Here is a 25404-nt window from a genome sequence, read left to right as displayed (position 1 = left end):
GCACTAGATATCTAGACATGTGCGCTAGTAGTAAGAGCTTTGTCAGCTTGTCGGGCTCCTACCAGGGTTGCATCCTATGGCTGGCATATTGTCATGAACGTTGTTAAAGTCGACAAAAGAAAATTGTATAGTGATTGTACTTGTCTAATTGATGAATGCACCTTTTAGCCGCTTGTGGTTCTAGTTCGTATCCTTTTAGAAATGGGTCTTTACACAACCATTTTGTTGGTTACTTGCTCATAAGAAGAGGGCATTCACTCATAGTTTGGGGGGAAATTGTGCCTCAACCTCCTACAATTATGTTTCTTTACAAGTAAAGGAATGCTTATTGACCGGAGCAATAGAAAAAAGGAAGAGCTTTGCCAAGAATTTGGAAAAAATAGTGATAAAAATTTGGAAATTAGCGTAACTAGACTTCCGTTTGGAAGACTCATTGTGTAGGATTGCACAAATGAATTTTCTTTTCCTACCAGAGCTCTTGCGGCAATGGGAGGGGGGCTAAAACTTAATGTGTATGCTCATGTTAATGCTTCTAAGGGATTTAGGTAGTGTAGTAAACTCTCCTAGAAATAAAGGAGAAATTATGAACTTTTTATTTTTAATGAGTGCAAATTTAGTCCATGAACTCTCATTGGCAAGATATGAAACTATGTTTGAAGAGTTTAGAAAAACAAAATAGATCAATTTGTATGTGTGTGTGTGTGTGTGCGCGTGACTGTGTGAGAGAGAGAGAGAGAGAGAGAGAGAGGGGAATAAAAGATTCAAATAAAAAAAAGTACTCCATGACAACCCCACATGTGCTCTACAAGGGTGTCCACACCATGTTACAATATATGTACGAAATATACAAGGATGCCTCGTGATTGAAGTTACATAGTCACGCGGTGAGCCCATTCTAAGGCTTGAAGTGCTTTGAAAAGATTGCTAAAACCTAGGCTCATGGGTCAACAAACCATGTGCTATTTCTTACCACTTTTTCAAAGCAAGCATTGAAGAGAACTTGGAAAATTGAATTTTGGGGTTGATAGGGCTACTAGATATCTAGACTTGTGCTAGTAAGAGCTTTGTCAGCTTGTCCGGATCCTACTAGGGTTTCAATGTCTGTGTGGCTTGTCATAAACGTTGTTACAGTCGACAAAAAAGAAGAATTTGTGTAGTGATTGTATTTGTCTGATTGATGAATGCAATTTTTTCCCGCTTGCGAGCCTAGTACAACCATTGTGTTGGCTTGTTCGGATCCTGCTAGGGTTTTCGACAAAAAGGAAGAATTTGTGTAGTCATTGTATTTGTCTAATTGATGAATGCAACTTTTTCCGCAACTTTTTCCCGCTTGCGGACCTAGCTGGTATCCTTTTAGAAATGGGTCTTTACACAACCATTGTGTTTAGCTACTTGCTCATAAGAAGAGGACATTCAGGGCCAGGCATAGTTTGGGGAGAAAGTGTGTCCCAACCTGCTATTATTGTGTCAGCCTCCAACGATTGGTCCCTTTACAAGTAAAAGAATGTTTATTGGCTAACGGGGGGGACTAAAACTCAAAGTATAAGCACGTGTAGTGAGAACTTGACAAATTTACGTAGTCATCGACAGGCACGTGCCAGCAGATGTGGGACCATTTTCGTATCAAGGTGGGTCCTCTTGCCCGTGTACGTCTTCGTCACAGCTTTACGGTGTTGTACCCGCAAAACTCTGCAGCGAAAGACCAAGCCTTATCTACTTCTATATAATGAGGAGCGGGCATCGGCAGCAGCAATCCAAAGAAGCGTCCGTTGCTAGTTGTTTGCCGTAGTGCAGAATCCTGATCTCCCTTCTAATTATAATCAGCTGTACTGTGCAGCTGGACGTTACTAATTAGACTCTGCTAAACTCCTCCGTTAATTGCACTAATGATTATGTGCCCCCGCTAACCTCCTCCGTTAATTGCACTAGTGATTATGTGGCCATTAAAGCCAAAGCCAGACGTAGTACAGCCGGCGACGTTGAATATCACTAATACTAGAATAGCAGCCCGTAATGATAATATACATGTCGACGAGGAGGCGTATAATTATGCACACGAATGCCCACCTCTCTCTCCGCAGCACACAGTGGCATACGACTCCGACGGCGAGCTCGACGCCATCGACCAGTATGCAGGGCACGCTGACGATATTGGGGAGGATGCGGCGGAGGTGCTGGAAGAGATCCTGCCGTTCATAGAGATGGCAGCGGCTGCCTACCAGAGCTCCAGCATGAAAGACCAGTTTGAGATGGTGGAGCACAGCCAACTCATCCACAACGTCATCGACACCTCGCATCTCTTCGGGGGCGCGATGGGCCAGACGGACACGGAGGTGCACGTCAGCATTCTGCACGATGAGACCGTGGTGATGGCCTTCAGGGGGACGGAGCCTCCTGAGTGGAGCACGGGCTTCGCGGATGTGCTAACTGACTTGGCAGAGGGGCAAGAGCCTGTGAAGCTGTACGACGGCACCAGCGACAAGGCCGTGTACACGTCACCCGCCGCAATCCGAGCACACCGCGGCTTCCAGCTAGCGCTCAAGGATGTCACGGATACCACCATTCCCTCTCAGAACCTGCGCCTGGTGCTGCAAAATCTGGGCATGCAGCCCCGTGACGTGCGCAGTGTGCTGTGCGTGGGCCATAGCTTGGGCGGGGCTCTGGCCACGCTGTGCGCAAAGTGGTGCCGAGAGGTAGCGTTCCCTAGCGCTACCATCGGCTGCATCACCATCGGCTCACCTCGCGTGGGAAATACCGCCTTCGCACTGGACTTTGAGAGGCGAGTGGTGATGGATACCGGGCTGAGCTACCGCGTGGTGAACAAGCACGATGTGGTGCCCTCCGTGCCAAACCTGCTAACGTACCCGATCTTTGCTTCTGCATACAAGCATGTGGCCAAACCTATTTACCTGTACGAGGATACGTTCGGCCAAATGTCATCGCGCCTCGGAGGCCGCCGCCCCAGCAAACTCAACTTGGGCTTCTCTGACCATAAAAGTGCCTCTTACATAGCCTCCACTAATGCGGTGCTGCAAGCCGCTGGCTTGTATCATAAGCAGGTTGCTCCGGCTATTCTTTAGCACCAGCTAGACTTAACACCAATCACTAAGCTAGTAGATTGTCATCACTAGTTATCACTAGATGGTTATCTTATTAAACCACCTATAGCTTCTCTACAATTTTTTCGTCACTCTGAATTTTACCATATGCATCCTTGGTTTTGTAATCTTTCCATTATGCAAACTACATATGTACACTATGTCACTCCTTCAATTCCTCATCGTTCTCATGTAAAAGATATAAGAAATGTATCAAAATGTAACATAGAGAAAAGATTTCCACACTGAGAGAGAGAGAGAGAGTGAGAGAAATGTACTTTGATTCCTCATATCCGAGACAAACCACAAGAACCATACTCTGCAAGCCTGTTAAACAAAAAGCAAAGCAGAATACTCACGCACTTTAAGTTTGAAGAAAGTAAGTTTAAACTTTGTGACAAAAAATCCCCAACTAGTAGAACACGTCTATTGGACCCATTTCCACCATTACCTTACTGGCTTACATGTCCAAAATATATGTCTAACAATTTTAGGAGAGGAACATTTGCTACATTTACCTTTGGTGAACAGAAGAACACCCCCGCCCCCCTTCCCCAAAAGAGAGAGAGAGAGAGAGAGAGAGAGAGAGACAAAAGGCTTGGGAAATATCAAAGGAGGCATATAATTATGCAAACGAATGCCCACATCTCTCTTAGGAGCACCCAACGACTTACAATTGATGTTAAATATCAGACTCTTGTCCACGGTGGCAGCAAGAGCATTGCAAGGTCCTACTCCACCAAGTGGCAAAATGGAAAGGTCACATCCTTTCCCTTTCTCAAACTTAGTAGGTCTCTAATGCAGCATGGCGTTCCTACCACTTCCATTGGCTACATCACCATAGGCTCGCCTTGCATGAGAAAATGTCGCCTTCGCACTAACTTTGAAAGGCAAGTGGTGATGGATACCATGTGGTGAACAAGCACGATGTGTTGTCAATCTATGTACCCAATTTCACTATGAAACTATGAAAACGTTTATCATGGCATTTTATCGCGCTTTATAGAGAGAGAGTCTCCAAAATAGGCTCTCCAAAGAAGAGTTCTAGATAGGGACAAGACGCCAAAATTTTGGTGTTCAAGTATCACCGCGTATATTGCCGCTTTTATTACCATGTTTATTACCGCTATAATTAGCACAACGATTATCGCCCTCATTATCGAACCCTCCTTTGGTGCTAAACATTCAAATTTGAATGTTTCTATCTATTTTGCTTATTAACAACATATAAAGAACATATTTTATATTTTATATTTTATAGAAAATTTATAAAAATGGTATTGAAACATGAAACAATGATTATTTGAATAAATCAAATTACAAAAAGCGTGTGACCGTTCTATCACTAGTGTTGACTGTACGCAATACACGTACCATGCACGAAACAAATGAAAGAGGCTCGCACCCTTTCCCCGAACAACGTCACATTTCACTGGAGCGACTGCATCCATGCATTCTTCGCATATTAAGAGGGTCACATGCTTCCCCCGAACAGCGTACACATTTCACCCGAGCGACTGCATCCATACATTCTTTGCATATTCTAAAAGGCTTCACATAGTGGTGCCAAGGAGCTCTTTTACAAAATGGTATTGAGCAAAGAGCACAATAAAGGAGCTCTTCTTCAAAGAAGTTTTAAGTAATGAAAGCACTCTTTCACTCCACACAACACAAAACACTAGCTCCACTTGCACCCATAACACTTTAAAATAACAATGGATGCAACGTGTCAAGGTGGTGCGAGGGAGAGAAAGAGATTATAGCCTTTGTTAGTGTCTATAGTATTATCGCGCAATGATTTGGAGCCAAAATAGAAAAAAATGTGTACATTTATATATTTACTATCAAAATTACAAAGCATTTGTTATTTTTGATAGATAATTGTTCCAATAAATTATAGATAGTTTTTCATTAATTAAATCAATCACACCCACTTGATTAACATAATCTAGCATATTTCACAAATATATATATATATATATATATATATATATATAGAGAGAGAGAGAGAGAGAGAGAGAGATGGGTGGACAACACGACTTTTTCATAACTTAAAGTATACCAAATGTTTATGAATCATCTTTGAAAAGATCTCTCTCTCCTGTGTCTCCTCCTCATCCAAAGTAGTAGGTAGGAGACGGTCGAAGATGGTCTCCACTTCATAAGTGGAAAAAATAGTTCTCCACTGAGGTGTTACGAGAACTACGAACCAAAGTTTTGGTTCGTGGATTGATGGGATATAGATGACCTATAGAAGAGAAGTTCAAAGGGAGTAACATTGGTTTACTTAAAATTACATGCAAATAAGGGTATAGAAGGTAATCACTCACCCGCTCACAATTGCATGGAAAAACTAAAATGTCATACCTCCTTGTGTGATGCACACTAGTGTCCACCATGTAGAGGACATTCTCATGATGTTTAGACATATTTGCAAACCACTTTCACTTGAAGATGAAGGTAAGAAAGGTTCTAAAAGTGACTTTAGTATCCTTTGAATAGTCCCACAATAACTAGCTTCATTGCCATCTATGTCAAAGTTGCCCATGACTCCAGAGTCCATGGTGGTTCCATGCGTGTTAAGTGGCGTGTATGAAAGTGTCGACCCTTTGACCACAAAGAGTCAAATGAAAGGCACTATAAAAGGAAAAAAATGTATTTTATCAATTAAAATGATAAAATCAAGAAAAAACTATACAATATGGTTTAAGGATATGAGTATTGTACCTTTGATACACAACCTCATGCTTAATCCCACTCCTCATCGATGATTTCTTCTCCACATGCTTTTGCTTCGGTAATTCTCTCATGAATCCACACGGTACTAATGAGATCAACGAAACATGCAAGGTGTCAAGGCAGTGGGGGTGCCCTCCTGCCTCCATGTGCTTGCTTTCGTGTTTCCCTCTCCTGCAAACGACTATGAAAATCTCCAAGTGTTTACCGTGCTGTTTTACCTCGTTTTGTAGAAGGTGCAAATTCAGGTAGAGAAAGAAGAGAGGGGAGGGCGGGTTTTTTTTTGTGTTTAAAATATTGCCACGATAGTTTTTTAGTTTATTGCCATGTATATTACCGTGTGTATTATCGCTTTTATTTCCGACTACAAAATTTAGCGCCTAAACTTTCAAATTCTGGCTTAAAATAAACATTCCCCCCCCCCCCGTCAAATTTTGGTGTTTCCCTCCTCTCAATAAAAATTAAAGAATACTGTATAAAATTTTTAAATTTAAAAAAGAAGAGAGAGAGAGAGAGAGAGAGAGAGAGAGAGAGAGAGAGAGAGAGAGAGAGAGAGAGAGAGAGAGAGAGAGAGAGAGAGAGGAGGAGGAGGAGGAGAGAGGGGATAATACGATTACACTTGGTTACAACTAAAATAATCACTGTCAATTGATTAACATAATTGAGCATATTTCCAAATCTAGAGAGAGGAAGAGGGGGGAGAGAGAGAGAGATGAATGGATTACACGACCAAAACGCTTCCAAAAGATCTCTACATGCATGAGGCATCATCCAATTCTAAACCCATGGCTCCTAAATCAATAAAGAGAGAAACGAAATTGTCGTTTGTAGATGCATTGGCTTCATCATCTTATCCTCCATCTCATCATCTTCATCATCATGAAAATCATCCTCGCTAAGACTTGCTTCCATCAGACTTGATTCATCGACCTCCCTCTCCTTTGTTTGCACCTCATCCAAAGTCGGAACTGGAATAGGGTCAAAGATGGTCTCCACTTCATCATTAGTGGAAAAAATGGTACTCCCCCGAGGTGTTACAGGAATTACGACCAAAGTTTAGGTTGGTGGATTGCTGGGATATAGATGACCTATAAAATAGGAGGTCAAAGTGAGTAACATTGGTATAATTAATGCTACAAGCAAGTAATATAAAAATAAAAAAGGTACATGTCACTCACCTATTCACAATTGCGCGGTAAAACTAAATTGTCATACCTCCCTGTGTGATGCACACTAGAGTCCACTATGTAGAGGCCATTCTCATGTTGTCTATACACATTTGCAAACCACTTGCACTCGAAGATGAAGGTATGAAAGGTTCTAAAATTAACCTTTAGTATCGTTTCAATAGTGCCGCAGTATCTGGCTTCATCACCGCCTGTGTCAAAGTTGCCCATGATGGCACAATCCATGGTGGTTCTACTCTCGTCAATGTGGCGCGTACGAAAGTGACGACCCTTTGACCACATAGAGTTAAAGGAAAGGGACTACAAACGCTACAAGAGGCTATTCATATTAGCGACGCTCACACAGCGACGTTCAAAAAAAAAATTCCCGACGTCGCTATGAGCGTCGCAAATTTACAAGTAAATTTGCGACGCTCATAGCGACGCCGGCTGGGCTAAAAAAAATAACAGAGAGCGCCCAAAAACTCAGATCTCAGATCTGAGTTTTTCGGCGCCCTCAAGCAAGGAGCAGGTAACGCTCTCCCTCCCTCTCTCTCTCTCTCTCTCTCTCTCTCTCTCTCTCTCTCTCTCTCTCTTTCTTCTCCACACACACACACACACACACGAGGAGAGGAAGGAGAGCCAGGTATGCTCCTTCCCTCTCCTCACTCTCATGTTCCCTTCCCCTCTTTCTCTCTCCCTCTCTCTCTCTCTCTCTCTCACACACACACACACACACACACACACACACACATAGTGTTTTTGAGAGAGAGAGAGAGAGAGAGAGAGAGAGAGAGAGAGAGAGAGAAAGAGTACAAACATAAACAAAAACGCACACACACATACATAAACAAAGAATGCACACACACATTGAGAGAGGAAAAGAGAGAGAGAGCATGCATAAACAAAAAACGCACACATTGAGAAAGGAAAAGAGAGAGAGAACATGCATAAACAAAAAACGCACACATTGAGAGAGGAAAAGAGAGAGAAAACATGCATAAACAAGAAAATGCACACACATTGAGAGAGAAAGAGAGAGAAACTAATTTAACGTCATAGGAAACTAATTAAAATTAAAAGACCTAAAGATCTAGCCGACGAGGAGTTGAACTCAAGACCTATTATTCAAGAGGGAAATGGCATAACCAATCTATCATACTTGGCATGGGTGATAGAAAGGTTATACCATTTATCTCTTTTTATTGGCACACACATCCACACACACGCACACGCACAAGAAGAAGAGAGTTATAACGTCGTAGGAAACTATCATAAAAGACATTAAAGATTAGGTTAGATGTAGATTTACGCTAAATTAGATTTAGGTTTATTTAAGTTAAATTAGATTAGATTTAGGTTTATTTTTAGTTAGATTTATGTTTATTTACGCTAGATTTAGATTTACGTTATATTAGATTAGATTTAGGTCTCCATAGACTGCGATGCCTGCATGAAGCGGGTGAAGAAAGCCCTCAATGGAATATAGGGTATTGCTGCCTTCACTCATGGTGGGCTCCGTCGATCCAAAAGTACTGGTGAAATGTCTTCAGAAGATAGGGAAGAAGGTGGATCTTCAGGGCGGCAAGAGTCACTACATCCCCGACAATGACCATCTAGACAACCTCTAGTCATTCAACAGCAACTTCAAAGTTAGTAACAAGAGCAAGAACGGTCCAAAGGGCCAATTGCTGTCGTCAGATGTGGATGGAGATGAGGCAGCGTCACCACTGGAAGTTAACTCTCACATCTTTAGTGATGAGAATGCCAACTCTTGCCAAGTTATGTGAAAAATTATGTGTTAAATCAGTTTTAAGGTTCTTATAATCCCTGCTAGTTTAGTTCTTTGTTTTTAATATAACATAATTTACGTTAGATTTAGATTTATGTTATATTAGATTAGACTTAGGTTTATTTAGGTTTACCCACACACACACACACACACACACACACACACACAAGAAGAAGAGAGTTTTAACGTCGTAGGAAACTATCCCAAAAGACGTTAAAGATTAGGTTAGATGTAGACTTACGTTAAATTAGATTTAGGTTTATTTTTAGTTAGATTTACGCTTATTTATGTTAGATCGAGTCCACGCAAGAATTACTTACAGTTTAGGGTTTAAAGTTAGACGAACAGTGAAAAGATCTACTGTGAAAAGATGTTAAGATGCTGTGAAGTGCTACAGCTAGAGAAGAGGCAAAGGGGTTTTGTCCACTACATGCCGTATCATGTTGACGTGGGTCTGTAGATTTCTTGTACCCACAAATATAGGTATTGACCAATAAAGACGAGATTATAACCCGGTGGTTCTGATCTCCGTGCACCTCTAGACCGAGGTGTGCGGGGATTGGACATGACTAGAGAATGTGAGGTAGAGAGAGAGAGAGAGAGAGAGAGAGAGAGAGAGAGAGAGAGAGAGAGAGAGAGAGAGAGAGAGAGAGAGAGAGAGATAAGACGAAGGATGCCAATAGAATATTAAATTTGTTGTCAAGGTTATAAGATTTTTATTCTCATTATGAGTAGTGACGAGGATGTGGGACCGTCCAACCGAAACACCTATCTCTCAACGAGGGTCTTATGTCCTTGTAATCAATGCAAGCATGCTGTGCGACGGACAAGACGTGTTTCTTTGCAACACGTTCACAAATTTGGCGAGTTCGATCCATCTATTATAGATCGAGTTGTTGCTAATTATAACTCGTCGGACTCTGACGCTGGCCAACAAGCAGCAATCTTGCAACCCAATAGACGTGTTCGCAAGCGCTTTCGTCCACTATTGGAAGAGATACAACAATTGTGGATTGGCATAGAGGTGGTGGATATGAGCCGACACATAGAATGACGGAATGCTTTGATCAGAGGCATTCTAATGTGGACCATGCATGACTATCCCGGGCTAACAGAATGCTTAGGAGATCTATTGACACTCCTCACTCAGACACTGTAAATCTTGTTTTTTCCCATAGTTGATCTATTATCATGTGTATACATGCAGGGCTTCAAACAAGCGGATACAGAGCATGTGTCACATGTGGACCTAGATTGAATGCACGTAGGGCGCCCTCACTGAAGAAGCAAATCTACGAAGGTCATCAAGCATATCTTCCAGAGAATCAGGTGTTACGCGATGGCTTTTTGGGAAGAGAGCCACCAAGGATGTCTGCACAAGCATGGTTAGAGCAGAAGGAGATGTGCGATGACGGATTGCCTCCAGGGATGAAGAGACTATCTCTATGGTACGAGTTACCATACTGGCCCCGACTCATGATCAATCACTTGCTCGATCTAATGCACATATTCAAGAATGTGGGTAATCTACTATGGGACCATCTGACCGGCAAGAAAGATACTTTGGGAGCCAGAGTTGACCTTAGAAATGTGGATCGTATGGAGCAATATTGGCCGCAAACAGCGTCTGATGGATCGATAAAACTCCCTAAAGCACCATGGATTTTCACAGGAGCCCAAGAACGCAAAGTAAAAGAGACCATTTGATCTGTGCGGACCCCCACTGGCGTAATGCACTCGCTCCGAACGTGTTTTACTAAAGAAGGAAAGCTTACCGGTTTGAAGTCACACGATTGGCATAAAATGTGTCAGGTATGTTCATAGTGGACTTTAATATCATTGCATAAAATGTGGACTTTAATATCATTGTTGCACATACTTTACAATTTATTTTACCGGTTGCTATTGAGGGATGTTTGTCTCTCGACATCCGTAACACAATCTACAAACTTGCAAAGCTGGTGCAATGGATCTCACAAAAGGAGATCAACGTAGACTCCATACCATTCACCAAACTAAATGCTGCGGAGCTTGTGTGCTTGTTTGAGAAACATTTTCCTACTACCATGCTAACCATTCAGGTGCATCTTCTTGTTCACATAGTTGATGAGGTGGAAATAGCTAGCACAGTTCATTCCAGATGGATGACCTTCTTAGAACGTTTCATGAAAACGCTTAAGGGATATGTGCGTCAAAAGGCACGTCTGGAGGGTAGCATGGCAGAAGGTTGGTTGGTATCAGAGTCCCTAGTGTACATTGGAGAGTGGCTAGACGGATTTGATAAAGCCGGGGACACGCTATGGCGAACCATAGATGATGAGCGCATATCTGGGATTGTCATGTGCAATCTCGGTGTTGAGAAGAAGATGACGGAAGATCTAGAGGCTAAAATCAACCGATTTTGCATGCTTCACAATCCAGTGATGCAAAAGTGGATTTCACAATATGAGGATGCAAAGCAAGAGCGACAAAGGGCACGAATCGAGTGGAGACGGGGAAGACGACCACCGATGCACTATCCGACGGGTCTGTAGAGCCTACCAACATTCATGAGCTTAAGATGGTTGCACAACCAATTGAAAAGCGCACAACAATGCGGTGATGAAGTGACTGAGGAAGAGTGGGAGTACTCTCGGGGTTACGCAACCAAGGTAAGTTTGCAATGTACGACTAGCTAGTGACTTTATTTCTAAACGTTTGAACGGCCACTCATAATCTTTGTTCGTTGTAGTATAAGTCATACACAGCAACATGGTGTAAAGGTCGACATTTTAGGGTGGAACGGATCGACAAAAAGCGTTTTACTCAAGATTGTGGAATCATGGCAAAATTTGAACAGTCTAGTCGACGACGTTCCTCTGATGCAGATCCTGTGGTGGCGGAACTCACTTACTTCGGCACGCTACAAGAGATTTTGAGGATCGATTACAGAGGATTTTTTGTCTACTTGTTCGACATGCAATGGTTCAAGATAATCATGGAGCGTCGCAACGCTACTGTGCGTAGAGGAGAGTTTGTTTTTCTTGAGGTGGATTCTACTAAGAAATGGACGAGCATCAAGATGCTACTACTCTATGTGGGTGCATGCAGAGGAGCTACAAAATGAAACAGAGGATATGTGTTTAAACGGAGAGCTCTATATAGATATAGGAAGTTATGCTGAGTTATGCGAGGATGAGAGAGAGATCTCTTAAAGCCACAAATATTGTATTTGAACAATTTTGCTCCGTGTTGTAAAAGCTCTGGCTCTCTAAGTACCTTCCATGGTGTATAACGCTCTTTTCTACTCGCGCTCACATCTTTTGATTGAAAATTCTAAGTTTTCGACTTGCCTCTTCTATCACTCAATTCATTGCGTCATTGTATTTGTATGCGTCATTACGTCATTGTATTTAATGGTCTTTGCGTCATTGTCTACTCTATTCATTCAATATTAAGTTTAAATATTCTTGTGTTTAATGCAGGTATGGATGATGAGGAGTTTCTTTCTTCTTTGTCACTGCAGCAGAGACAGTGGTACGTGGAGCGTCATCGCTCGGGCGCATCATCGCGCGTTCCTACTCCATCCGCATCTCCCTCTCTTTCAGAGCATTCGGCGCGCTCCGAAGCTTCGGTGTCGACGAGACGATTTTCACACTCGTCTAGACACCGGCGCTCTAGTGGTGGCGGTGGCGGTTGTTTTGGGGATTCCGCCGCCGATGCCTCCACACCGCCTCGTGTTCGACGAGGCTCTTTACCCTCCCCTTGTTTTCCCGCCCCCACACCAGCCACAGCATCGCCATCTACGCCAGGTTTTGCGAGGGTGACTGTTCCTAGCAGCTACACACCTCTACCTACTCCGCCAGGAGCCACCCCACTCGACACTCCTCTCTTCGGGGCCCAGACGCCGGTGGAGACACCTGACGTCCGTACCGCCATCGACACGCCGCTAGAGACCCCTGCCGGGACACCCAGGTTCACGCGTCACCGGCCAGAGGGCTTGCCTTACTCCGTCGACTTCAGCGGCGGCATCATCATGGATGATGACGGCAAGAAGGTGATCTCGCGCATGCGTGGTCTTTGCTCTTAGCTGTTTAGACACTACATACTAAACAAATGGAGTGAAGTACCAAGTGATTTAAAAGCCAGAGTCATCAGCATACTTCATGATGAGTTTCCCGTTCCAACACGGGATCAGCGCTTCAATGAAGACCTGATGAAGATTCGAATGCGCGAATACTGCAAACACAAGCGTTCCGAAGTGCAAAAATCAATCAAGCATGGGTGGAACAGGCCAGATTGGCTGGCCAAAGAAGATTGGAAGAATGCGAAGAAAGAAGCGCGCGAGAATCCCGACAAGTGGAAGCAACAAAAGGATGCAGCCAGAGCGCGAGTAGAGGCAGGGAGCTCGCACCACTTGGGGAGCGGTGGATGGGCATCATTTGAGGCCGATTTTGTAAGTGTTTTCGCATTGCTCTTTATGTTCGATAGTTTAGGGTTTATGAGTTTTTTAATTCTAACATAATGAAATCTTTGTATGTTTTGACAGTGGTCGATGACAGGACGTGATCCCACACCGTACGAGCGCGAGTACGCAAGCAGGAAGGGCTTAAACGCCCTGATGGACATTCTCAATTCTCGCGGCGGCATGGTTAGTATTAGGGTTTACTCTTTTCTATTTTTTGTATTGTTTTATAAATGTCGTTATATGTTTATACTTACTGAAAGCTGTCTTATTGTCTTTTTTTGCAGAATCCGACAGATACGCCGCTTGGACGCGATGAGACGTCTGACTAGACGATGTCAGTTTAGCCGTAGCTAGATAGCATTAGTTTAGGGTTTCTCATAGCTTATGTATCATGAGGCGGATTTTATACGTCTTTTTGAACCATGTATATTATTACATTTGTCACCGCAGTTCATTTTGCCAATCAATTCTTTATGCCTATGATGTTGTACAATTGTCATTATTACATTTGCCAATCAATTCATTTTGCCTATGATGTGTACAATTGTCAATTTTACGCTTGTCAATTTTGCAAACAATGCGTCTTGTGGGTGACTATTTTGGGTCTATTATCTACCCTTGCACTTTTTTTAAAAAGTGAATCAAGTACAATATGGTTGATGGGTGGCAGGGCATTCAATGCCCTGTCATGTCACCAAAAAAAATTTCTCTCGGGCGTCGCTATAACCGTCGCTATTTATGGCTCTGTAGCATCGTTATGAGCGTCGCTATAGACTTCTGTGTAAACGTCGCTATAACCGTCGCTATGAGCGTCGCTATATAGCGACGCATATAGCGACGCTCTCGTAGCGACGCTATTAGCGACGGTTTTAGCGACGCCGAGGGTTATAAAAACCCAGTGTATTTCCGTCGCTAACAGCGTCACAAGAGCACACAACCTCTTGTAGTGAAAATAGAAAAATATCCTAATTTATCAAATAAATATTTAAGATAATTTCAAGAAAAGAATTTACAATATGGTTAAGGTATATGAGTACTCTACCTTTGGTACGCAGCCTCGTGCATACTCCCATTCTTTGCTGGTGATGTCTTCTCCGTGCGCTTTTGCCTCGGTCATTCTCTCATGAATCCACTTTGCACTAATTAATGGGATCTGGGAAACATGCAAGGTGTCTAGGCACTGGGGGTGCCCTCCTTCCTCCATGTGCTTGTTTCCATGCTTCCCTCTCTTGCAAACGCTTGCCTTTTCCACTGTCCACAAGTCCGCCCACTTGGTCATAATCATTGGATTGAGAATACAAAAGTTATTGACCACTCGGGATAGATTCATATCCATGTTAAGTAGTTTCCCCTTTCCACTTGGCAAGTGTGAAGTCATCCTTGCATCTTCCTCATATTACTACATGCGAGGCATTGAAGGATCAACTTGTGCCAAATACTCTGATATGTAAACAAATGCCTCTTGAACGATCCACCCTTCGGCCATACATGCCTCTGGTTGAGATTGTATTGTAATTTCCCTTTTTGATTATCTTTCTCTTGCTCGTCCTCCCCCCCGTTGTCTTCCTCATGCTATATATCTCTTTTAATAGCATCAATCCCCTTTTTAGCACCAACGGCCTTGTCGTTGTGGTAATGGCCATCGATGACATGGCAGACAGTCATGGAGTTGCACAACACTTGGCGAGACTAGAGCTGATTAGGGGCGCCATGGGGCCTTGAGTAAAACACAATTCATGCTCGTCCCGATTGGAGCACCCCAAGGGCCAGTGCAACTCCGTTTCTTTGCTCCCTACAACTTGCTCGTAGCTTGCCCCATTTCCCCCTCATTTTACCCTTTGGTTCACATCATAGCATGCCCTTATTTAATTTAATGGGTTGGGGGCCATTTGGCTTAATTGGGCGGCCTTGCCTTTGGGTGGCTTTATGAGCACACCATATTTGGAATACACACCACATTTGGTATGCACACATCAACCAAGGCATTGCCTAGCATGGATTTGAAACACCAAGCCCATCAAGAATCTAGTGTGCTTTTGTAAAGGCACCACATTTGACATACATAATGCCCAAGCACTTTAACAAAGGCATTGCCTCACATGACATCTTTTCATAGCAACCCTTGATTGATAATATCATCGTGAGTTTTGTTGCCCATCTCAATGTTTTGCATGGTGCCATTTTCCTTCAAGCTACAAGCATACATGATTGCATTTGGAGTGTTGTCCTCTCTTTGCATCTGCTGAAAATAGCAAAAATCATCGAGCTCAGCTGTGCCGACAAGTGACACCCATATTATTTCATCAACCCGGACTTGGTCTGATGAGCCATAAATTCCTTTAGACTTTTCAAGCTGCATAGAACGCATACAAACCCTATTGAGGCTGTAAAATTCCCAGATGGCACATCGATCGAGGCGACTAACCTGGCATAGAATTGGCACTCGAGGAAATGTAATCTGACAATATCTTGGTATCCATAACTTCGATTGCTGATCTAAAAGACCGACGTGCTCCACAAAGTGAGCACTTCAAGCCCATGCATCCACTTTGTCTCAAACCTCTCAGCTATAGTTGCCCAATCCTGTACGAATCTACCATCAACTTGAACTTCAAGCTGCTTAACTTCTTTACCATAGCTCCAATCCATGAACCGTAAAGACAGGCCCGTAGAGCACTTCAAGAACTAAATTCAAGACCATAATCTCCTATCTATGGTCACTTCAATAATACTCCTTTTAGCATCATTGAGGCATCTGTTGGCCCTTTAAAGCCTCATCTCGCATACATTAACTGTAAAACTAGCTTGTTAGCAAGCCCTAAACACTCATCATCAATCAGGTAAGCTTTAATTAAGATCGATAAGTATCTTCTTGGTATCTTTCTTAGCATCAGAGCGAAGTTGCACGATATCCACCCGTTCTGAACCTGCACAACCTCCGGTCTGTGCCAAGTGCACTTCAATCTGCATCTGCTATATGTACCTTAAGCTCGTTGCCATCATCAGACTCATGTAATTGGTAAACATACAAAAAATAATATAAGGCCTATACCCTGTCATCAATGTTCTAGCTTAACCATTAGGTAGGTGCCCATTAGAAATCTTGAACCGTATCTACCGTATCTCCAAAGCATTCAATTATGGAGGATCTGTTTAGTGAACCCTGCCAGACTCGAGTGCTCCAGTTAATGATGCACACGAATTATCAAGATCTCTTTATGGAACCTTGTCAAGCTCAAGTATGCCTTACTCTATCTGCACATGAAATGGATGTCAAGTCCTTTACTTCAAGTTCTGGTAGAAGAACCAACTCATAAGATGTGAAGATACTTCATCAATTGTCCAAAGAAGTCAACTGAAGCTAGCCATGTAAGCTTATTGATCGCATAACCAAAAATCCTTCCACTTAGCATAAATCTAGAAAACAAAACCTTGTACCATGAAACCTGCTACAAGAAACGATTGATATCCTTTGAATTTGCAACTTGCACTTCACTAGCCCCCAGGATCAAATGTGATAATAGGGAAACTAGCCATGTAAGCTTATTGATCGCATAACCAAAAATCTTTCCACTTAGCATAAATCTAGAAAACAAAACCTTGTACCGTGAAACCTGCTACAAGAAACGATTGATATCCTTTGAATTTGCAACTTGCACTTCACTATCCCCCAGGATCAAATGTGATAATAAGGAATTTCCCAGATAGTGGAGCAATAAAATATCCACATGAACATACATTTCCTGTATCAATCAACAACAAGAATTTTTGGTGAAAATATCCTACCCCTGGTTCAAATAGCACGCATTTACTATGCATACTTAACAGTATCCATCCATATTGAATCTCCTTATGAATATCCTTAGAATCTCCTGGATCAAACACCATTGAGTCACATAGCATTGATGGGCTCACAATATACTAGCACTTCTCTTAAAGCATAATGCAACACCCACATCTCATAAACTTTTGGCAGCTTAATCTCGTTACCAGAAAGCATTAAAGAATTCTCACTCCCTTTTACTGGCAGCAGCAAAGACATCACTGACATAAGCATCATTAGGAATAGCATCTAGATCCAGCCACATTTGTCACGTTGTCTAAGGAAATGAAAAACCTTGTACACTTTTTGCAGTATGATATAGCATCACCACCCCCTCTAGCTTCATAGCCATCACGAAAAACCTTGGGAGTCCCTAGACCTATTGTTGGGGCTCTAGGTTGATCATGAAAAATAGCTTCAACCTGTAATTCTTCATCCATAGAATCCTCGAGAAAATCATCCTTGGAAGTCTCAACATTCATCAAAATTGTGGGAGTTATGTCCTCATGCAGCCCATGAACAAGCATAGATATAAAATCAATGTCCGTAACCTGTTCACAATCAGCATGATCTAGGCAATCTTCATACTCAACCATGCCATCCTCTGTTTCCTCAACTGCATCCATGTTACTTAGCAATCCATCATAGAACTGCAAAGGTTCGTCTGGCACCCCCTCTGAAGAGGTACACGCATCAAATATCTATTCTATACTGTCATGATCATCTCCGTCAAATCTAGCCAAGAAATCATCGATTATGGCATCTTCTTCCATGATAACAGCATCTGCAAATATATTATTAGTAGCAATCATAAGTTCATTGGCATTCTCAGGATCATCCTGTGTTGGGTCCACAATCTTGGTCACTTCATCAGCAACTGTGTATATAACAACATGTTTGCTTTATTTATGCAATAATATGCACCAAACATGTTGTCTTACTCGGCTATAATGCTGATAGTTTCAGTAATATCATGTAGAGGCTCATCTTCTTGATGAAATCCTTCATAATAACCCATGTCAAGGACAAATTTTTTTTGAACCACTTGCTTTACAATCTACGTCTTCACTGGGACCATTATTGGAGCTAGCGTCCATACAAGCATTCTTTGAAAAAAATTCATATAATTCTATTTTAGCATTAAATTCATTGTTTTCATTTTCTACCTTGCTCAAAATATGTTCCTCTAAGATCAAATTTGCTACTTCCATCTCAGCATTTGCTTTGGCTTTGCTTCTTGCAAAGATGTGTTCCCAAATTCATCATAGTTAAAGAGCTGTATCTGATCCCCGCCACCTTTACTGAAGAAAATTTGGGTTCGTTCAATAAACTCCTTTATTTCCAGATCTAGAATCCTTGAGCTTTTGTGAAAAAATTCTTCTCCAAAATAGTCCCACCGTGTGGGATATGCTTCTGCCAGTTCTTGAACCTGCTTTTTAAAATTTGAACTTACAACCGCTTCAAAAGCTGCAATCATCCGATTTTTTGCAACATTTTGGCTCTTTATCTTGGCTTCATAACATGCAATAAAACCTTTTGGATCATATCCTTGAAAAACATGATACTAATCCGGTACAGCATCAAGTGCCATCTCTACTGCATCATCAATCTGCTTTTTTATCTGCATGGCTCTCACTTCCTGGAGACATCCTTGAACTAATTGCAACATTTTTGTCCAATCTGTAACTGCTCTATTTTTATCAAATCCATTGGAATTGAAACCGTCAGTAAACTGCTTCAATTGTTCTGACATCTCCATCTTTACCTCCCACCTTGGCTTGTTTCACGTCCGGTTCACCAAATATTTTGTGGGATATGGGTTCAAAACGTGAGCTAGTTAGGTGAAAGGCCTATGTCTATTAGAGGTGTGAAAGAGAGAGAACAACAAACATTGAAAGATTTGATAATCATCATAACCATCATTAAATTGAGTTAAAACTTTGAGTACATTGTAATCCTTAGCCAAGGCGGAATGTTAACAGCACCGTCACTTGGATTATCTAAGGAGTTTAAGATCCATTTTTACAAGATTAATCGGGCCGTTAATGACACCGTTACTTAACAGGATGATAAATCAATCTTAAGCTCATGACGATGATGGAAATTTTCTCCTGCCGCTTTATCTGCTTCAACTGCTTTCATGAGCTGTGCAAAATTGCATTCAAGAAGCTCTTCCAACTGCTTACAAGCTTCATGATCTGTCCTTGCTTAGTCAAGAGGATTTCTTAGTCGAGTCCTCTTCTCGCCGAGAACTTTTCTCGCTTGGTCGTTAGAGCTCAGTTTCAAGAGCCTCTTCTTGCTTGGTCGTAAGTGTATCAAACAATGTCACTTTTCTGTTTGCAAGTAGTCATTAGAATCGTGGCGACATTGGCTACGCATAGATACTCATAGATTTCAGTTTTGGGCACTTCCAAAATACTGCTCTATCTTCATACGTGAGAGCCATGAGATTCTAGATTGTGGTTTAGATGGTCTCAGCCTGGCAAGCTAAAGATATTGACTCTGTGCACCTATCATGTCATTTGTGTCCTCAATTGACATTATGCTGATCTAGGTTGTGTTGCATGCACTTTATGGGCTTCATTATCTTGGAATTCATCATCCTCCATCTCATCATGGAAATCAGCCTCGCTAAGATTGGTGGCCATGGGACTTTAATCATTGATCTCTCTCTCTCTTGTGTCTCCAACTCATCCAAAGTAGTAGGTGGGAGAGTGTCGAAGATGGTCTCCACTTCATTTGTGGAAAAAATGTTTCTCCCCTGAGGTGTTACGGAAACTACACACCAAAGTTTTGGTTCATGGATTGATGGGATATAGATGACCTATAGAAGAGAAGTTCAAAAGTATGTAACATTGGTTTAATTAATAGTACAAGCAAATAAGGGTAAAGGAGGTAATCACTCACCTGCTTACAATTGCATGGAGAAACTAAATTGTCATACCTCCTCGTGTGGTGCACACTAGAGTCCACCATGAAGACGCCATTCTCATGCCGTCTAGACACATTTGCAAGCTACTTGCACTTGAAGATGAAGGTATTAAAGGTTCTAAAATGGACCTTTAGTATCCTTTCAGTAGTCCCATAGTACATGGCTTCATCACCATCCATGTCAAAATTTTCCATGACGCCAGAGTCGATGGTGGTTCGACGCTTGTCAATGTGGCGTGTACAAAAGTGTCAACACCACATAGAGGGAAAGGAAAGGCACTATAAAAAAGAAAAAAGTATTTCATCAATTACAAAGATGAAATCAAGAGAAAACTATACAATATGGTTTAAGTATATGAGTACTCTACCTTTGGTATGCAACCTTGTGCATACTCCCATTCCTCATCGGTGATTTCTTCTCCATGTGCTTTTGCTTTGGTAATTCTCTCATGCATCCACTCGCCCTGATGAAATCAAGGAAACATGCAAGGGGTCAAGGCACTAGGGTGCCCTCCAGCCTCCATGAGCTTGCTTCCGTGTTTCTCTCTCCTGCAAACGCCTTGCATTTTACGTTGTCGACAATTCCAACCACCTGGTCATCACCTTTGCATTGAGGGTGCAAAATTTATTGACCACTCGGGATAAATCCATATCCATCTTAAATGATTTTTCCTTTCCACTTGATAAGTGTGAACTCATTATTGCATCCTCCTTATCTGACTACATGCGAGGAATTGAGGGATCAACTTGTGCCAAATACTCTAAAATGTAAAGAAATGCCTCTTGCAAAATCCATCCTTTGGCCTTGTATGAATATGGTTGGGACCGTAGTCACACAAAATCTTTGAGAGTTTTTAAAAACCTCTCTAGAAAGAACCTTCAACGTGCATGCACTACTCCACATATAATAATCACTTCAATCATCTGAACCAAGAGGTGGATTTGGATAAGAAGAACGGATCGAGAAAATGCATCCTCAATGGCACACACAGTTTCCACGGAAAGTGTTTGAGAAGTAGGGATGGCATCTATTTCAATCTCTTTGGAGCTTAGAAATCTACCAGATAACAGACAAGAGTACATTAAGTGGTTGTTGAGAATATTGTGTAAAAAAGTTTATTTGAGTGGAGATGTGATGTACCTTACTAAGTCTCCAAGTTTGAAAATAGCTTCCCTCACTTTATTGTCCCGATACATGCACATACTCACCGGCAAAATGAACTACAATGACAAAAGAGTAAAACAAAATATGAGAGAGAGTCATATAAACAATCAATATCTAAACAAAATAAGGGAGAGGATTAAAAAAGAGAAAAAATTATCTGTAACATCCTGTTCCAATCATGGGACATCAACCCAGACAATTGAATGCTTCCAACTTTCTTTGGTTTTGTGAAAGCTCCCGTTAGTGACCTCATGTATCCCGTTGGTGTGCAAATAGATGCAATGGAACCCTCACTTGATCTAGCCCATCTTTGGTTAGCATCCATAGGGATTTATGAAGCACAATCTTCCCATTAGGGGCTTGAGGCTTGACGTGGAGTGGCAAAGGTAGGGAGACGTTTCAAGGCTCTCAAATCCTTCCTCGCCCCCAAAAACTCTTTTTCAGCCTGTAATGTGGTTCGAGAGGTTGTGAGCTACATTCTTGAATATGCTCATGTGATCCAAGAGATGTTGTATTTTGAAGTCCTTCCAGTATTGAAGCCTTAATAATATGAAATACCTTTTGGTGAAGTAGTCACGGTTGGAGATCTGTTGTAGTGCTCTTCCAAAATAGTTACCCAATCTGCCATCATGCGCTTTAGCGAAGTCTTCCCATTTGTTGGAGAATTCTATTTGCTATGACTTTGGGGCTGGTAATGATGGGTGTCTTGGATAGATTATCTTGTGCAAGTCATTTGGCCGATCCATCACCAATGATGGCCCACAAGTAGGACAAGCATTGTGGCCCATCAAGGGGTCCAGCTTTTAAAAATACCTATAGCACGTGCGTTCAAGAGGTATTTAAAAAACCCCTCTACACACACCCTCCATCATGAATTAAGAGACCCTGCTTCCTTCCTAAACATGTAACTTTTTTTCAATTTTCTATTTTTAAAACCCTCTTGTACATGTAATTCTGTAACTCTTTGGTATATAAAAAACCCCTCCGGGTGAACTCATGTTGGTGCAGCCAAAGTTGGTCTACGCAAGGAAGTGTTCTATGCAAAGCAAAGGGTGATAACAGGTACATGAAAAAGTGTTGAAGCCAATGTGGAAGACCTGGGTAAGCAGGTTCTAGTACAAATGTATGCCTGATGCAAGCCAAAAAGGCTCCAAAATTGTCCAACTAGGATGACAACTAAAGGTGTCCAAAGTGCTCAATTAGTTCCCTAGGATTTGGAGTTCAAGGTGCTATGTAAGCTGGTCTAGATGTCTCGTCAAAACGAGGCCCCTTCTGCAAGATATTCAAGTTTGATGTTAGAAGGTTTAACAGATCTGAGACAGGTAGGGCAGATGGGGACAGGTTGCCCGAGCAGATGCTAGTGGATAGATGTGTAAAGACCAAGTTATGGACTATGGCGGTCTTTTCAGATTGCAGATCGGAGTTCTAAATTGCAAGATATGGTCAATTGAAGATTTGCTATGGGTCGGGTCTGTCCCCACTTGACAACATGGGAAAATGTGCCATCTGGCGTTTTATGGACATCAACAAAGTTTAAGAAGGTAGTGGGTGATGCAAGGAGCTAGTCAAAACTGACGGCTTGAAAAAATGGATGCACGATGGCCGAGATACGGCAAGTCAAAGTTGGCAGCAAATTCTAGAGAGAAGGCTACATATGATTTTGCCTTTTTTTGCATCCTTGGTTGTAGCCTCGGTGATGTCAAGATATGGTAAGGCCAGGGGGATTTTGAGTTGATGGAGTGGACTACCAACCACTCATTATGGCAAGGCCATCATACTTGTGAGCACCAAGATACATGACAAATGAGATGGGTAAAAACACCTATTTTTTTTAAAGGAGTTTTAGTGAAGCTTTTGAAGGTTGGAGGGCCATGCCCTATCAAGCTTCCACGTGGCTTCGTAAGAACCCACATGCAAGGGCACGGCCCGGGGAGGTCACCTAATAAAAATGTAACCTATCACGTGACTTCAACAGAAGGGTATTTAAAGTTCTTGAAACTTACAGAAATATATATACAGAAGGGCATTATTTTTTCAAATTTGAAAAAAACTTACAAATTTTAAAAGAAAAGGGTACATTATATTCTTAACAAAATTCACAGATAAGGAGTTTTACAAACATGTCTTGAACGCACGTGATATGGGAGTTTTACACATAGTGAACCCCCCGAGGGGCACGATCGAGGAGTCTAGAGTATAAGTCGGAGGCTATGGTCCATTTAAGGTGTATACAAGGGAGAGGGAGGTCCTGGACATGGCGACCTCCAGTTGCCACTGCGTGTGGCACTTGGGCGGCGGCCCCAGTGGACACTGCTGGTGATTTTGACCGGCATTAGCAATGCGTTGGCTGTGGTCTTGGTCGGGTATTGGTAGTCAACACGGTGTGGTGATGTGGCATGTGCCCCCGTAGGGGTGGTATCTCATAGCCCTGAGGGGTCGCCCCTCTTTTTGGAGAAAAACACAAAAGTCCCCCCCCCCCCCCAACCCCACCCCACTATCGACCTCACTCTAGTGCCAAGGGGTAGGGGATGGGTCATGAGAGAGAGAGAGAGAGAGAGAGAGAGAGAGAGAGAGAGAGAGAGAGAGAGAGAGAGAGAGAGAGAGAGAGAGAGAGAGAGAGAGAGTCCAAGACACCACCAAGGCAACCCCAAACCGGGCGGGATCAAATGGACAAAGGGTGCCGAGTGGAGCCAATCCAAAGAGGGGTCAAAGGCCCACTATAGGGGCAGTCCGATCATGAATACGATTTGGTGATGGGATCAAGGAGAGAGAGCACTCCAAAGGCAGGCAGTCAACGCCAACCAAGTGGGCAAGCTAAGGGCCATTCAAACATGGTGGACAAGCAAGTCCAAGAGGTAGTCCATGTTAAATCAAGGGGTAAGCTCCAAGGTGAAAAGGGGAGAGTAACATAAAAATGAAAAATAAAAATACCAAGGGGCAATGGCGACATCGCTAGTGCACCCCTCTCAAGCACAAGCAAAGAGGAGAGAGCAGATGCAAGGTGGCTACCCCCTTCAAACTTGCCACAAAAGGATGCCAATTGGACCAATCAGAGCCGAGATACCAAGTTGAGAGGGCACCCATATATAAGCCATTTTTGAATCATTTTTCATGCTTTTTTCCATAGTAGTCTTTTGGCCAAGGCCTTGAACCGGGGAGTTTGTAGAGAGCCATAGAGTGAGAGTGTGAGTCTTGGTTGGGATTTTCATGTAGAGGTGTGTGCTTGTAAAGCCCCACCGTGTTTTCTTGCTTGATGACCATGTTGGTGCATAGTTTGTTGTAGGTGATTTGTAAATGGTGTTTGAGAAATGGAAAAGCTTCTATGGTGTTTCTCTCGTGTCATTTCCCCTGCCCCTCCTTCTCTAGTTCTTCTACTTGTGTGTACGATGCCGGTGCGGATGTGTGTGACCCCTGGGACCCTTCTTTGTGTGCAGAATGGAAGTGAGAGTGTGGTTTTGTGTTGATGTGTGTGCGGGTGATGTCTTGCTAGAATGTGTGTGTGGGTGATGGCTTGAAGCGAGCAATAAAATGCGTGGTTATCTGAGTGGGTGTGTGTTTATGTGTCGATGTGTGTGAGGGTGATGGCTTGCTAACATGTGTTGAGAGTTTCAAAGGTGAACTCTAGTGGATTGGGGTGTTGTGCATGCTCGTGGCTATAAAGAGGCAGTTTTTTTTGGGTGTCGTATGTGTTTACCCTTTCCCCTTCTCCATCTTCTGGTGCCCCCACAAAGCATCTATCTGATGCTCCTAGTTGAAGTTGAAGCAGTGATTTTGTTGATGCCAAAGGTGCGGCCTTTGAAGAGAGGTGCTACTAGAGATGTCCAATTTTCCCATTTTCACTAGGGTCCAAGATGAGGAAACCTGGCTCCAAGACTATGGATTGTTTGTGCTGGAAAGAGTTTTATCAAGAGAAGAAGGCGCGTTACAGGTGTTCTCGCTCTTGGTTTGAGGTAAAGTGAGGCTATGGTTCGATGGCCTACATCCTGAAGAAAAGGAGGATTGTGAAGCCCTAGAGGTAGCTTTTTGAAGTAGATATGTAGCAGATGTGCAGTTGGACAAAGCAAAGCGAAAGCTAGATGGACTGAAATAGAGCTTGGAAGTGGATTTTCAAGCAGTCATACGGGAGTTTGAAGTCGTTTGGGGAATGCTAATCAAGGTAACCGCTACAGAGAATGCCAAGTTTTTAAAGTTGAATAAATTCATGGATTGTCTACGTGAAGAAGTGCGCAATAAAGCTAAGATAGAT

At 42.5% G+C, this 25404-nt stretch overlaps 1 protein-coding gene and 1 pseudogene across 1 annotated transcript; one reads left to right on the top strand and one right to left on the bottom strand.

Annotated features, from left to right (window-relative positions):
• Nucleotides 1-1934: 1934 nt before the first annotated feature.
• On the top strand, nt 1935-3080 carry LOC147436486 (uncharacterized). The gene has a single exon (XM_086487865.1). The coding sequence runs from the start codon at nt 1935-1937 to the stop codon at nt 3078-3080; it is 1146 nt and encodes a 381-aa protein (XP_086343991.1).
• Nucleotides 3081-17763: 14683 nt separating this feature from the next.
• Nucleotides 17764-21411, bottom strand: LOC147436485 (uncharacterized; annotated as a pseudogene).
• Nucleotides 21412-25404: the final 3993 nt, after the last annotated feature.

Source organism: Adiantum capillus-veneris, chromosome 18, assembly GCF_014529385.1.
Source record: "Adiantum capillus-veneris isolate H3 chromosome 18, ASM1452938v2, whole genome shotgun sequence".
NCBI classification, from domain to species: domain Eukaryota; kingdom Viridiplantae; phylum Streptophyta; class Polypodiopsida; order Polypodiales; family Pteridaceae; genus Adiantum; species Adiantum capillus-veneris.
This window is presented reverse-complemented; position numbering and strand designations above follow the sequence as displayed.

Coding starts and splice junctions, on each gene's coding strand:
- LOC147436486 (XM_086487865.1), top strand. CDS start 1,935: ATGTGGCCATTAAAGCCAAAGCCAGACGTAGTACAGCCGGCGACGTTG.